Source organism: Vanrija pseudolonga, chromosome 2 (assembly GCF_020906515.1).
Source record: "Vanrija pseudolonga chromosome 2, complete sequence".
Classification (NCBI taxonomy): domain Eukaryota; kingdom Fungi; phylum Basidiomycota; class Tremellomycetes; order Trichosporonales; family Trichosporonaceae; genus Vanrija; species Vanrija pseudolonga.
This window is the reverse complement of record NC_085850.1, coordinates 4,376,167-4,389,460: the sequence shown is the minus strand read 5'-3', so window position 1 is coordinate 4,389,460 and position 13,294 is coordinate 4,376,167. Positions and strand designations below refer to the sequence as shown.

The 13,294-nt window shown below is 64.5% G+C and overlaps 5 protein-coding genes across 5 annotated transcripts; 3 read left to right on the top strand and 2 right to left on the bottom strand.

The window, feature by feature from the left end:
- Positions 1-1,008: 1,008 nt before the first annotated feature.
- LOC62_02G003453 (uncharacterized protein) lies at positions 1,009-2,992 on the top strand (the record flags this gene model as incomplete). The annotated part of the gene is made up of 4 exons (XM_062769987.1): positions 1,009-1,265; positions 1,303-1,361; positions 1,396-1,497; positions 2,640-2,992. 4 exons carry the CDS (start codon positions 1,009-1,011, stop codon positions 2,990-2,992), a joined length of 771 nt encoding a protein of 256 aa, XP_062625971.1.
- Positions 2,993-3,283: 291 nt separating this feature from the next.
- On the bottom strand, positions 3,284-3,730 carry LOC62_02G003452 (uncharacterized protein; the record flags this gene model as incomplete). Its single annotated transcript, XM_062769986.1, has 2 exons — positions 3,284-3,356; positions 3,396-3,730. 2 exons carry the CDS (start codon positions 3,728-3,730, stop codon positions 3,284-3,286), a joined length of 408 nt encoding a protein of 135 aa, XP_062625970.1.
- Positions 3,731-5,090: 1,360 nt separating this feature from the next.
- On the top strand, positions 5,091-6,359 carry LOC62_02G003451 (uncharacterized protein; the record flags this gene model as incomplete). Its single annotated transcript, XM_062769985.1, has 2 exons — positions 5,091-5,323; positions 5,360-6,359. 2 exons carry the CDS (start codon positions 5,091-5,093, stop codon positions 6,357-6,359), a joined length of 1,233 nt encoding a protein of 410 aa, XP_062625969.1.
- Positions 6,360-7,170: 811 nt separating this feature from the next.
- On the top strand, positions 7,171-8,564 carry MJ1187 (putative protein). Its single transcript, XM_062769984.1, has 3 exons — positions 7,171-7,955; positions 7,987-8,409; positions 8,443-8,564. The coding sequence occupies exons 1-3, from the start codon at positions 7,176-7,178 to the stop codon at positions 8,539-8,541; spliced, it is 1,302 nt and encodes a 433-aa protein (XP_062625968.1). The 5' UTR covers positions 7,171-7,175; the 3' UTR covers positions 8,542-8,564.
- Positions 8,565-8,739: 175 nt separating this feature from the next.
- MPH3_0 (Alpha-glucosides permease MPH3) lies at positions 8,740-10,392 on the bottom strand (the record flags this gene model as incomplete). Its single annotated transcript, XM_062769983.1, has 1 exon — positions 8,740-10,392. One exon carries the CDS (start codon positions 10,390-10,392, stop codon positions 8,740-8,742), a length of 1,653 nt encoding a protein of 550 aa, XP_062625967.1.
- Between the last annotated feature and the right edge of the window lie 2,902 nt (positions 10,393-13,294).

The window sequence follows — 13,294 nt, the reverse complement described above, 5'->3', positions numbered from 1 at the left end:
TTGAGGCTCCATCTTATATTCTCGTCGTCGTGGGGTTGTAGTGGGCACAGCACCGCGCTGGCCCCGGGTTACTCGGCACGGCGGCACATACATTAGTCGTGTCTCAATGCTGCCGTGCGCCACGCGCTGTACTTACAATGGGTAGCGCCACGGCGGAGGTATGGCAGTGCCTTTGCACCGCCCGCACCGCCAGCGAACGCCAGCGGACCACGGCGGCCGGTATCGCCGCTATCGCACGGCGCGGCGCGGGGCCGCTGCTGCTGGCACGCTGACTCCATCGACGTTATGCGGAGGGCCACGGCGGCCAGGGCGGTCACGGCGGGCGGGGTTCACACGCAGGCTGTGCCACTAGTAGAGGCATGGTGCCTGCCACTCGCGTTCCAGCACCCGCCTCGCGCCGTCAAGGTTAACATACATGTCGCACTCGGCCCGGTATGCCGGTGGGCTGCCGGTCAGTAGCCTTGCTCGTGCGACACTGCAATTAGCAGAGAGCGCTGTCACTCCTCTGCTAGCTCGCGGGGTCCTTCATCCCCAGCCCGCTGGTCTGTCTTCTCCTCTGCCCCGCGTATCCGCGCCGGCAGAGAGTTAGTCGAGTCTCAGTTGTAGCCGTACGGCGCGGCCGCTGGTGATGGACCGCGAGTGGGACATGGAGACCAGTGAGTAAGTGGCGCCGGCGAGGAGGCCGCAGGCACCACCACCTCGACATCTCAGCGCCGCGCGCCGTGTATATGTATCCGCCAACATCATGGATAAAGTTCCTTTGCTGCATGCTTAAACCCCCGCACGCGAGGATGCCGTCACGGCCACGCTGGCCGCGGATGACCTCGACGGGATCCGCAGCGGGACGCAAACGGTCTGGCTTGGCATCCATCCATCGCGGGACGCGACGCGTCGGGACACCTCAGGTCAGGTCAGGCGACCAATAATCTCCACAAACACAAACAAGACGGGCGACAAGATGTGATGGATGCTTGTCGACTTGGTCCTCTTGTTACTCACCTCACTACCATGCTCCTGCTATCCGCGGCGCTGGCGCTTGCCCCGCTAAGCCTCAGCCTCGCCTCCGCCACCGCTCGCGCCGATGGCGGACTGTGGCTCGACCCGAAACCCAACTATGGCCTCGTGCACCCCCCACCCCTCGCCGCCCGCGCGCTCCAGTGCCCCGCGTCCCATCCGGTCCTGTGCCCCAAGTGGCCGAACGCATGTACCCAGGTCGGCAAGGTGTGCTGCGACCTGACGCAGGGCACGAGCAGCTGCGACGAGGGGTGAGTGGTCGTGGTGCTCGAGCCGAGCTGATGGAAGCGAGTACTGCGTCATGTACCGCGGCGAGGTCAAGTGCTGCCCCAACGGCGAGAACTGCAGTGGGTGTCCTGGGGCAACGCGGGCTGATGGCAGATGAGGAGGAGTACTCCTACACCACCGACACGCTCACACGCACCGCGACCGAGTACACGACCGAGACTGAGACGGCGTCGGTGGTGGTCACGGTCACGCCGAGTGTGTCAAGCCACGCTGTGTCGTATGCGCCACCGCCTGTGTCCAATCCGGTGCTTGTGACGACGACGGCGGCGGCGAGTGCCGTCAGCGCGGGGAGCGCCGGCGTGTCGGCATCAGCGTCGTCGACGGCTTCGGCGTCGGCTTCGCCGTCAGGGCAGGGAGCACCGCCAAAGATCCCTGGAGTTAGCGGCGCCGAGCGGACACGGAGCTGCGTGGTGGTTATGGGCAGCGCAGCCGCGGCCGCTTGGGTCATGATGGCATTGTGGTGATGCGGCTCTGATAGCGGTGCCGAGGCACACGGAGCCTGGACTGGAAGTCTAATACGGGGCATGCATGTCGCCAGTGCATTGGCAGGCTGCAGTGCGGCGTCGGCGTCGATGGTTTGCGCAGGACGGAGGCACGAATGTCCGCCCGTGTATGCAGCCAGCCCTCCGATCGATCCCCAGTCACCCAAGTGCCTGCATGCAAAGGCGATGCGGAAGCACTGCCGCGTTGTTTGATAAAGCCCGGGCTTGGCACTTCATGCCCTCCGTCAACCGCGGCACGGAAACGGTGCCACATGTCTTGGCGCGCGGGCATGTCGAACACGAGGGGTGGCAGTTGGCGGCAGCCGCGGCGCAGTACATGGCGACAACAATCGCAGTACATGGCGACAACAATCGCAGCACACGGTGGCCAGAGGGCGACATACATAAGACACGGCACACGCTCACCATCCCCACCACACCCGCCGCAATGAGAATCGCGGCCATCATCATCCTCGCGCTGAGCCACTTCGCTGCCGCCACTGACGCCGCCGACACCGGCGCCGATGAAGTCGACCTCTCGATCCCAGCCGCCGCGACATTCGACGCCCTCACGCCCCCAGGCCTATCTGGCGCCTCGGCGCGCGCGCTCGCCGAGCGCGGACTCGCCGACCGCCGCGTCTGCTCTGCGCGCCAGCCGCTCTTCTGCATCAAGTGGCCGAACCGGTGTGTCGAGCCGAACAGGGTGTGCTGCGACGTGACGCAGGGCGCGACGAGCTGTCCGGCCGGGTACTACTGCTTCCTGCGGGCGGGCGAGACGCGCTGCTGCCCACGGGGGTCGGTGTGCCGTGAGTACCTAGGCAGGAAGACAACACGGACAACGCTGACATGACGCAGAGTCGTCGGGATCTTACTACACCACGACGTACCGCGCACCCGCGTACACGCCCCCGGCTTACACGCCCCCGACGTACACGCCCGCGACGTACACCCGCAATGCGACAACGACGGCATCGCAGTACACTCCCACGGCCGACGCCGATGAGTACGACTCGAGCCCGACGACGACGACGACGCAGATCGTTGTCAGTGGCGCCACGCCGCCCGATGTTGCGTCGGCGTCGTCGGTGCCAGTCAACCCCTCGACTTCGGTCCAGCCGCCGCCGCCGATCCCGTTCGCCAATGGCGCTGCTCGGCGTGGCGTCGAGGTCGGCATTCTGGCTGCTGGTCTTGTGCTCGCTGGGCTGTAGATGCACACTTTACTTTGGGTTCGGGAGCCGCAGCGCAGTGGCGCACTCTAACCGCTGCCATCCCACCCGGTCGACCCTCAGAGAAAACCGAGTCAGTCACTCGGAATCACTCACCCAGAATCAGTCGCCCCCTGCTCTCACGACAAGGAAACCTCGTATCGTCGCATGCATTCCACGCATGCTGATTAACGACAGTCGGCCTGGTGCCCGTCCCCTCCAACGGAGGCGCGTGCACGACCACAGACGACAGCGGGACGCCCCGCGTGACAGGCACTCGGCGTCGACGCCGACTCAGCCGCGGCCAACCAGCAGGCCGTATCCGAGGCCGACAAACGCGAGGGAGAAGAGCGCGGGGGCGGCGCCTCTGCGACGTGTCAGCTCGCCCCCTCCCATCTCAACATACAGCACCGCGCCGCGCCGCCTGGCGACAGCCCAAGCGTCGACAAAGTTGAGCGCCGAGGCAGAGAGCACGACGACGCCAAGCGCGTGTGTCTCGGCCTCGTGGGCGAGCCAGAGGATCGCAGCACCGACAGTGACGTCGCGCGCGCCGAGCATGGGCACGAGGGTCGGGATGGCGTCGGACTGGGCGTCGTCGTCAGTGTCCTTTGGCGACGGCGACCGCAGGCCGAGGAAGACGCGCGCCGCGCTCCCCGGCGCCAGGAGGTCCCAGACTCCAAGGAAGCGGTAGACGACCGCGGCGGCGACGGCGAGGTGTGTCAGCGTTGACGTGGAGAGCATGGTGGTGTGGAGATCATGGTGGTGTGGAAAGTGGAGTGAGCTTGTCCTTTGGTCTTGTAGTCGGCGCGGCGTGTGGCGCTGCATGGCGTGGTGGCCAGTCCGCAGGCACGCGCACCACACCTTCTGGCACGCCGAGGAGCTTCCCGCGTCAAGCGTCACGCACATGGCACGTTCGTATCAGTGCCAGATCTTGGTGTCAGTGGACGTCGGCTGGGGCATGCGGGGAGGTGCAAGCCGAGGCGAGGTGCCATCCCATGCGCCTGCCGCTCTGAGATCTGGGCAGGCAAGTTACCGTCTCGGTGACTCACCGAGCACCGACAGCATGACTGGTAGTCGAGTCGCTTCTATAACGGACGACCTCGATAGACTCCTGGAACACGTGTACAACCTCATCGGGCATCCTAGCAGTTGTCGAGCGCACGATCATCAACAACCATGTGTGACGCGCCACTGACGCCGACTGAATAAAGCCACTCACATCGTGCCGTCATCTGGAATGCTGGAATTCCCGGCACACCTCCACTGGTGTGCCGCTATCAGAGTGACTTGAGCCACCTCCTCACCTCACCCCGGTGTCGGAATGCACTGGGCCGACTTGATGCAGCTCGACGTGCGCGTCGACTTGCGCGTCACTGAGTGCGTACCTTGACAACGTACATCTCGGGTCAGACTCGCACGTGTTCCTCTAGGCGGGATGTGACGTCTATCTTCCGAGCGAGGCTCACAACCTTGTCACCGTCGATAGCACCTGCCAACCCGACGGAGCGAACAACCCCCCACCACCCGGCCGCCGCCAACCTGCCAAGCTGCCGAATGGGGTGAGGTTGGGGTCCCAGAACCCGAGCCGAGATTGTGGCCTCTGTCTTGTTCTGTAATCTCGTCTCGAGTTGTTTTGGGAACAATAGTGGGTCGTCGCGCTAACTTCTTGGCGCGGCTGCCACCTCGGCCCCGCCGCGCCAAACACGCCACATGATCAGACTAACTGCTTTATTCCTGTGCACCCACTCCGACGCTGCACGCCGTGCCGATGCACTGCATCGGCGCCAGCCATCCGCACCCGCGGCGTGATGCGCTGCTGGCTGCTGGGCGATTGCAACACGCGCGGGCATGCGGGCAGGTACAAACCCCAGGGGGGTAATGTAAAGTGCCCGTCTCCGCGTGCTGCGCCGCGGCGCGCGGCCATGAGCTCATGGGTGAGGCTCTGCTGCCCCTGCTAATGCCGCGAATGGGTGGGGAGGAGTCAAACAGTCGGAGACGGACTATTGAGTCTCTTGGCGGCACCTCGGGCCGTGGTGCATAAGAGCGCTCGTTGGGGCGAGGTCGGACGAGACGGACGAGACCCCCCACCAGCTCCCCAACAATGCTCATCCAAACCGCCCTCATCCTGCTCAGTGGCGCAGCAGCGCTCACGCCAGACGCTGGCAACGACATCAGGCCGGCCCGCCGCTTGCCGCTCGCCGAGCGCGCCCTCACCGGCCGCCAGTACCAGTGCGAAGACCCGGGCTACGTCCCGTGCCCTGCCGACCCGACGAGGTGTGCGAAGCCGGGCCAGACGTGCTGCCTCGACACGAACAAGTCGTGCATCACTGCCTCGTAAGTGTACCGAGAAGGGGCTGAGCTGATGACCAGCGCAAAGTGCTGGGACGGTGTCGACGGCTGGTTCTGCTGCCCCTTCCGCCTCAACAACGGCAACTGTACCGGCCTCGGCCCGATCGACGAGTTCACGCGCACGTACGGCCAGTACACTTCCACTTTTGTTGCCGGCGGCGGCGGCGGCGGCGGCGGTGGTGGTGGTGGTGGTGGTGCCACCGGGGGCGGATTCACGACGCCCACGTTCCCAGCGTTCCCTACAACGACGGCCGGTGGCGGCATTGGCCTGTTCGACACGACGACCCCCGGTGCCGGCGCGACTGGTACGGGTTCTGGCGGCACTGGCACTGGTGCCGGTGGCACGGGTAGCGGCGCTGGCGGTGTCGCCGGTGGCGGAGGTGGAGGTGGTGGTGGTGGGGGCGGCGGCGGCGGCGGAACATCCTCTACGGGCTACACCATCCCCTCGGGCCAGTCGTACGGCGCGCTCGACCTGTCCAAGGACGTCGACTACACGGGCAGCTGGACGACCGCGCCTGGCTGCGACGTGGTGAACATCAATGCTCGGCAGCTCGTCGGGACCGGTGATGCGCAGATGCGCTTCGCGAGCGGTATTGCCGGGTTCGCGATCGCGATGAGCGCCGACGCGGGGCACGTGGCCAACATTGGCATCAACAGCGTCGACACGGCCACGATCCAGTCCGCGTCGAACGGCGCGACGATCGCGCCGACGCCCTCGACCCTCAGCACGGCCCAGGGCGGCTGTCAGTTCGTGTACAAGTACGCCTTTACGTCGCCGTCGCAGGCCAACAGCCTGCGTATCGGCCACACGGCGCCCGCGCAGGTCCGCTCAGGCAGCTACGGCATCAAGCTCGACCGCATCGTCGCGTTCGCGAACAAGGCCGACATCGACGCACTCCAGATCAAGAGTGACGTCGCGGCCGCCGCCGGCCAGATGGCCAGGAGCGGCGCCTCGCCGCGCGAGTGTGGCGCCGTCGCGGCTGCGCTTGCGGCCGCCGGCATTGTCGTTGTCGGGTGGTAGTGCATCAGCAAGATCTAGAACACTTTCTATGCAATGTTTCGAGTGGAGCAGGGGGTGCTTGCCAATCTGATAACCTTGGTATACGCCGCAGCAGCAGCGGGCAGCGGGCGATGGACGCCGTCGGCATTGGCTTGGCACGGACAACATGACGCGGTAGTCGGTCAGGCACGCCCACGTATGTGGCGACTTGACGTACTTCGATCAAGTCAGTGTCAGCACATGACGGAGGGCATGACGGACTACACGTGGGTCCATCTGCAAGCGACGTCTAGCACTTGAGACGAGACGTAGCGAAGTGGAGTGAGCAGGCCATCATGTTCCCCCTGCTCCTCGTCATCCTTACCGCGCGGCTCGCGGCCGCCAGGGTCGACCTCAGCATCTCAGCCCTCTCGCCCTGTGACCGAACTCGCAAACCTGCAATGCCAACCACTTAGCGACGAGATCATCTTCGGCATATGTGGGCTGAAAGCACCTCTCTCGCACGACGAAAGTCGTCCATCCCAAGTCCCTTCCAACCCAGTGAGCTGCAGTCGAGAGGCTCAGCCCACGAACTGCTCTTGGCGGTCAGTGGAGGAGTGGGGGGAGAGGGGAGTGAGGGAAGAGGTGAGCAGGGCAAGCAGTGATACATGGTCTACGTATCGACACCGAGCTCGTGGGTCTCACATCACTAACTCTGGGAACACACCTCGAGCGCCAAGCCTTTGTCAACACTGGGGCCCCGGACCACTGCGAACACTGCCTTTGACAATCTTGCCACCGTGCAGATCTGATCGATCTGGCAGGGCAAGTTGCCACGTCTCACTCTCCCAACTGACCATGACTGACTCCACAGTGACCATGGACTGCTCACCAGCGGCCAAGGCGACGCTCCACGACCGCGCCGTTGGGACGCTCGTTGGCAGCGCCCTCGGCGACGCCGTGGGCCTGTACACCGAGTTCCTGCCCAAGGCGCGCATCGGCGACCTGTACCCGACCGGCTTTTTCTCCCTCCTGCCCAACCCGACGCCGTTCGCGCGCGACATGCACCGGCTCAAGCACGTCCCGGGCGAGTGGACCGACGACACGGACCACGCGCTGCTGATCGTGCTGTCGTATCTGCACAACTCGGCGCTCGACCCGCGCGACGTCGTGAGCAGGCTGCATACCTGGGTCCTTATGGGCCTGCGCGCGCTCGACACGCCGCCGCTCGGGCTCGGCGCAACGGTCGGCGCGATTGTGCGCAGTGCGGCATACCTCGATGATCCGGTCAAGGCGGCCCATGCGCACTGGGTCAAGAGCGGACACAAGGCCGCCGCGAACGGCAGCCTGATGCGCACGCACCCCCTCGGCGTGTTATCCGTGCACTGCACGCAGGAGGAGACGTTTGAGGTCGCGGCGCGCTTCAGTGCCATCACACACGTCGATCCGCGCTGCGTCGTCGCCTGCATGGTGGCCACGGCGCTCGTGCGCGCCCTGATTAGGGGCGATGTGAGCGACGAGGCGGCTGTCGACGCGCTGGTCGACGCCGCGATTGCAGACTACGCCAAGCGCATCGTCCTCCTCCTCCGCGCCGAGGGACCATTCACCGCCGACGACCCCGGACTGGACGTCGAAGAGGTAAGTGAACACACTAGCCCGCTGACACCAGTTCAAACGCTTCGCAAACGCCACGACCCTCGCAGAGCTCGAGCTCGACCAGCACGGGATAGGTTACGTCCTGAAAGCGCTCGGCGCGGGCCTCTGCCTCCTCCGCCAGGCGCTGCACCTGACCTCCTCCTCTCCGACGCCGCTGAAGGCCCGCGCCTGCCTCTTCGAGCCCCTCATCACCCAGCTGGTCCTGGAAGGCGGCGACGCGGACACAAACGCGTGCTTTGCGGGTGCGCTCCTCGGCGCCTATGCTGGCTACACTGCCCTGCCAAGCTGGCGCGACGGACTGCTCCGCGGTGACTGGCTCCTGCGAAAGGCAGAGGCCATCGCCATCGTGCTCGACCTCAGCGAGGGCAGTTATGACAGCAAGGCGGACACGGACACACACCTCGACGGAGGGCGCGGGTTTTTGACCCAAGACGAGGTGAGTGCGGGCTCGCGAGGAGGCTGACCCCAGGTCGACCGCAAGTTTATGGAGCTGCAGGCTCGCATGGCGGCTGAGAATACCGCATGGCGGGCTGCGCAGGCGCCCAAGAGGCGCAAGGGGTGGTTCTGAGGAATGTGGCGGGTGATATCATGTGACAATATGAGTCTAGCGTCGCGCGCGATCGATAACTCACCGCGGCGAACTCATTGGCGACTGATGTTGGACGCGCGAGGTCCCGTTTTACATCCCATTTACATCGCATGAACCACCGAAGACATCCGCTTGTCACCCAAAACCTTGTGCACAGCTAACCTCTCTTCTCTCATCCTACTGCTCGATCTCCTCGGTCACATCCACCTTGGTCGACTTGAAACGCCATGCCTTGACCCGGTGCTCGAACAACAAGTCCAGCTCGGTGTATGTGATGCCTTTCGTCTCGGGCATGCGGAAGATACACCAGACGACGGTGAGGAACGAGGTGCCGAACCACACGAACGCCGTCTTGCCCTTGAGGTTGAGCGCCGTGGGGTTGATGAGGTACGGCTCGACCGTGTTGCAGAGGAAGGACATGAGGACGTAGAAGAAGCGGGCGATGGCGAGGGTCTGAGAGCGGAGACGCGTGGCGGACACCTCGGCTGCGAGGCCAAACGACTGGGGGCCAATCGTCATCGAGTAGACAAAGAGCCAGACGACACAGAGGCCAGCCTGGGCCCAGATGGCCGACTGCTTGTCGACCAGCGCGAGGCCGCCAATGACGAGCAGGATGCCGGTCATGACGCTGAAGCCGTAGATGATGAGGGGGCGGCGGCCGAACCAGCCGTTGAGGATCCACGAAATGCAGGTGGCGACGAACGCCGCGCCAGTGGACACGAAACCCATGTTGTACGCGTCCTTGGTGCTCAGGCCGGCCATGACGAAGAAGTAGGTCGCGCCGTAGGCGAACGTCTGGCCCGAGAACGCCTGCGTCGCGAGGGTCATGGATGCGATTTCCGTGCGGCGGAGGTTGGTGCCGCGGAAGCACTCCCAGACGGACGCCTTGGTCTTCATCGACTTTTCGAGCTCGTTGGTGCGAACAAGCAGCGCGAGCGAGCGGCGCGTGTCGGCCGCGGACACGTGTTTGGGCGAGGCGAGGCGGCGGAGGGAACGCTCGGCACCAGCATAGTCGCCACGGCGGACGCACCACCACGGCGAGTTGGGCGCGAACACGGCCATGATGAACAGCGGGACGGGCCACGCCCAGGTGATCGCCATCGGGATGCGGAACGACCACTCGGTGTCAATCTTGACCATGCGCGTCATGAGGCCCGACGCGGCGAACTGGCCGATAATCCACGAAATATTAACGAACGAGGTGAGGAAACCGCGGATAGGGAGCGGAGCGACTTCGGACGCGTACACCGAGCCGAGGATACCGAACAGGCCGTTCGGGATGCCGCCGAGCAATCCGGCCGTCGCGAGGATCTCGACGTTGGGCGCGAAGAAGGTCATAAAGTTGAAGGCGACGATGAGGACCAATCCAACCATCATGACGTAGCGGTGGCCAAACTTGTCGGTAACGAAGCCCATGATCACCAGGCCGATGAGGGTACCGATCATGCCCATGTCGCCCATGGCGACCTGCCACTTTGCGTTGATGACCCAGCGGTTCTTCTCGGCCTGGAACACGCCGTACTTGCGAGCAAAGGCGGGGAAGGTGATAAAGTTGCGGCCGAGCGAGGTGATGTACCCCTCCATTACGATCGTGAAGGACATGCCGATGCCCCATAGCAAGGCACCGGGGTAGTGCCTGCATCCGTCGCGGAAGGAGAGGGCATGCTCGCGGTCGTTGGCCGCCTTGGCGCCGTCGGCAAAGTCTGGCGCCTCGGTGATGCGGTCGACGGCAATGTTGACGAGGGCGTGCTCTCCGTAGTCGGCGGCCTCGTCATGCTCAATCTTGGGCTTCTCGTCGAGCGAGAGGTGCTTCTCGAGGTCGGAGGTCATTGCTGCGGCGGGGTTCGGGGTTGGACCGAGTCGTTGGTGTTTGTGTCGTGTCGGGGCTCCTCGCGGCCTAGGGGAGCTGCTGCTGTTTCTGCTGCTGCGATGATTGTCTCGTCGTTCCAACGACTACCGTTATAAGGTCTCCTCCGTGGGGCCATATCGGTACCCCGGACACCGATGAACTCTGATCGCGTCGCAGGTGCGGGGAAGCGCCGTCAATAGCAGTCAGAACATTGGGTGAGTGGGTGATGGAAAACTGTGCGCCGGCGCAAGGTTCCGGCCTCCGTCCGTCGAAGGGAGCGATGGAGCCGACCAAGGGCCGCCACGAGCCACGCGCTCCACCGTACAGATCGGCCTTGAATCGGCATCTCAGGGCCGATGGATTCGGCAGCGTCGCCTGTGCAGACACGATAGTCTTGGCACTGCTGTCGCTATAGCCGCTGCACGCTGCACGTCGAGCTTGCGCGCCGTCGACAGCGGGCCAGATCACGCGGCTTGACGGATCTTCGGCGCTTCCCGTCTCTAGTGTTGCGGTTTTCCGGATATGTGGGCAGCGGCATCGCGGGGCACATGACCTGTTTACAAATCGCATCTGTGATTGTGAGCTGTGTGTTGCCATCACGAACAAGCTGTGATGGATCATGGGACGCGAGATGGCCCAACGCTCAGTGGTGTGCTTCAGCACTGTCAAGGTCTCAGCGATAGCATGATGAACTGATACGTTCCCCCGCTTACGAGAAGGGTGCATACCTGCGCTCTTATTGAGAGTGCCCCGCCCCGCAAAGAGCATTTCGGCGCGGAGATTGTCAGTACCAGCTAGCTCTTATCGGACCGATATCAGCCCCGACGATTGCCAACACACCCCATCTGTCCCGCATCTTGCGGCTGTGGGTGCACTCACTCGGACCGACTTGGGCCCCGAGAGGAGCTTGGCAATCTGAGTTGCATCCGGGGTTGAGGCGTGCATCTGGAAGCCGCCGTCGAACCTTGGTGCCTCGGCATCAGCCGACCGACCGCCGCGCCGAACTCACCTCAAGTAGCGGGCAACGTCTAGCTGCGCACGGCGACATTGCAGCGACGGTGATATGCTGGGTACGTTGTGCCGTGGGGTTGTGGAGCGGCTACGTGGTGGTGGTGGTGCAGAGGGAGATGTGGAGATGTGGAGATGTCGACAATGTTGACGATGCGGTACTGACATCTCTCTCCAACATTGTCACTCATCGCAGCCAACAACAATGCCCAAGGACTCCACCCCGCGCGATGCTCGCCCGGGGCCTAACGTCAGCAGTAAGTCGACCCTCCACCGCTCCACTGACACTCCCAGGAGCATGCGTGAGCCCCCGTACAGCATGAGGGCCCTCTGACGCCAGGACAACTGCCATCGCATGAAGATCCGCTGTGTGGGGCGGCACCACCCCCCGTGCAACAAGTGCGCGAGCCTCAAGATCGAGTGCACATTCACCACCGAGGGCTCATCGCACCGCATCAAGACAAACCAGGAGTGCGTCGGGCTGCTGGACATCAGGGGGTGGTGGATCGCGACGCTAACGCGCCCGCAGCCGCGTTGCGTCTCTCGAGACGCGCATGGAGGCCGTGTCGTCTTCCATTCAAGGGGTGCAGGACCTGCTCCAGCGGCTACTGGATGGCAGTGCCCCCAAGGCAAACGACACGGGGGTCGTGGTCCTCAGTCCGCCCGAGTCCGAGGCATCAAGCCGCAGTACCATTGAGCTAGTCGAGCTGGTGGACCTTGACGCTGCCGACACCGACAGCGGGCCGGCGTCGCCCGCCCCGCTCCGGCGCCACACGATAGGCGAGCACTCGATCCTGAGTGCCGAGCGGCAGCCCGACAGCGACAATGAGGACAACGCCAGCCCTCTCGCGCTCCCGCGCCTCATGCACATCGTCGACGACGAGCGCGGCCGCACAGCCAAGAAGGCGTGCCGCCTCGCTGCGTGGGCGGCCATGTCGGGCCCCCACGGCGCGGTGCCGCTCGAAGCGGACGCTATCAAGCTGGGATACTGTACCGAGCGCGAGGCGGAGCACCTCTTCAACCTGTACTTTAATGGCCCGCACGCTTATCTCCCCGTCTTTGACCCCGAGGTGGATACGTGGGACAGGTGGGTCGGCTCGGGCTCGACGTGCGCTGACACCGACGCCAGCCTGCGCACACGCTCGCCGTTCTGCATCGCGGCTATCCTCATCGCGGGGCAGCTGGCCTCCACGGGGATCGGTGGGTAATAACACGCGTTGAATGGTCTGACCCGCCAGGATACACCTCGCGCGCAGGGCTCGCGCTGCGCGGCCAGCTGGTTCAACTCGCCGAGAAGATCGGTAAGTGGTGGCGTTGGTTGACGACCAACCCCTCCAACGCTCACACACCACAGCCTCCACGGCTATCTACGTCCCAACCGCTCCCCTCGAGCACGTGCAGGCCATGCGTAAGCTGCTCCCGACTGCACGCCCCGCTAACACAGCAGTTATCCTCACCAACTGGGGCGACACGGCGTGGCGGCCTGGAAGTGAGCCCGAAAGGGAACTTCGCTGACCCCAGACCTCGCCGTTGCGATGGCGTACGACCTCGACCTGCACCTCTGCCTTCCCGAACTGGTACGCGGTATGCGCGCGCCAAAGACGGAGGCCGAGATCGAGGCGGACCGGCCGCTCGTCAACGGCGCGCGCGTGTGGCTCGCCGTAAGTGTGGCTTTGGTGTTCGCATACTGACGACCGAGACGCTGAAAACGCACCTGGAGTGAGTCGACATCCGTGCGCGGCCCGCTGACCGGCCCCAGATTGTGCCATACCTACGGCCGGCCGTACCTCCTCGACAGGGACGAGTCGCTCCCCCTAGCGCGCAGGCTGCTCGAGCACCCCCTCTCTCGCGCCGACGACAGCCGGTGCGTCGTGC

Excerpts from the sequence above, each read along its gene's own strand:
- MJ1187 (XM_062769984.1), top strand. The coding sequence starts at position 7,176 with ATGACTGACTCCACAGTGACCATGGACTGCTCACCAGCGGCCAAGGCG. Across the intron at positions 7,956-7,986 it reads CCGGACTGGACGTCGAAGAG|TTCAAACGCTTCGCAAACGC; the intron begins GTAAGTGAACAC and ends CGCTGACACCAG. Across the intron at positions 8,410-8,442 it reads GGTTTTTGACCCAAGACGAG|GTCGACCGCAAGTTTATGGA; the intron begins GTGAGTGCGGGC and ends GGCTGACCCCAG.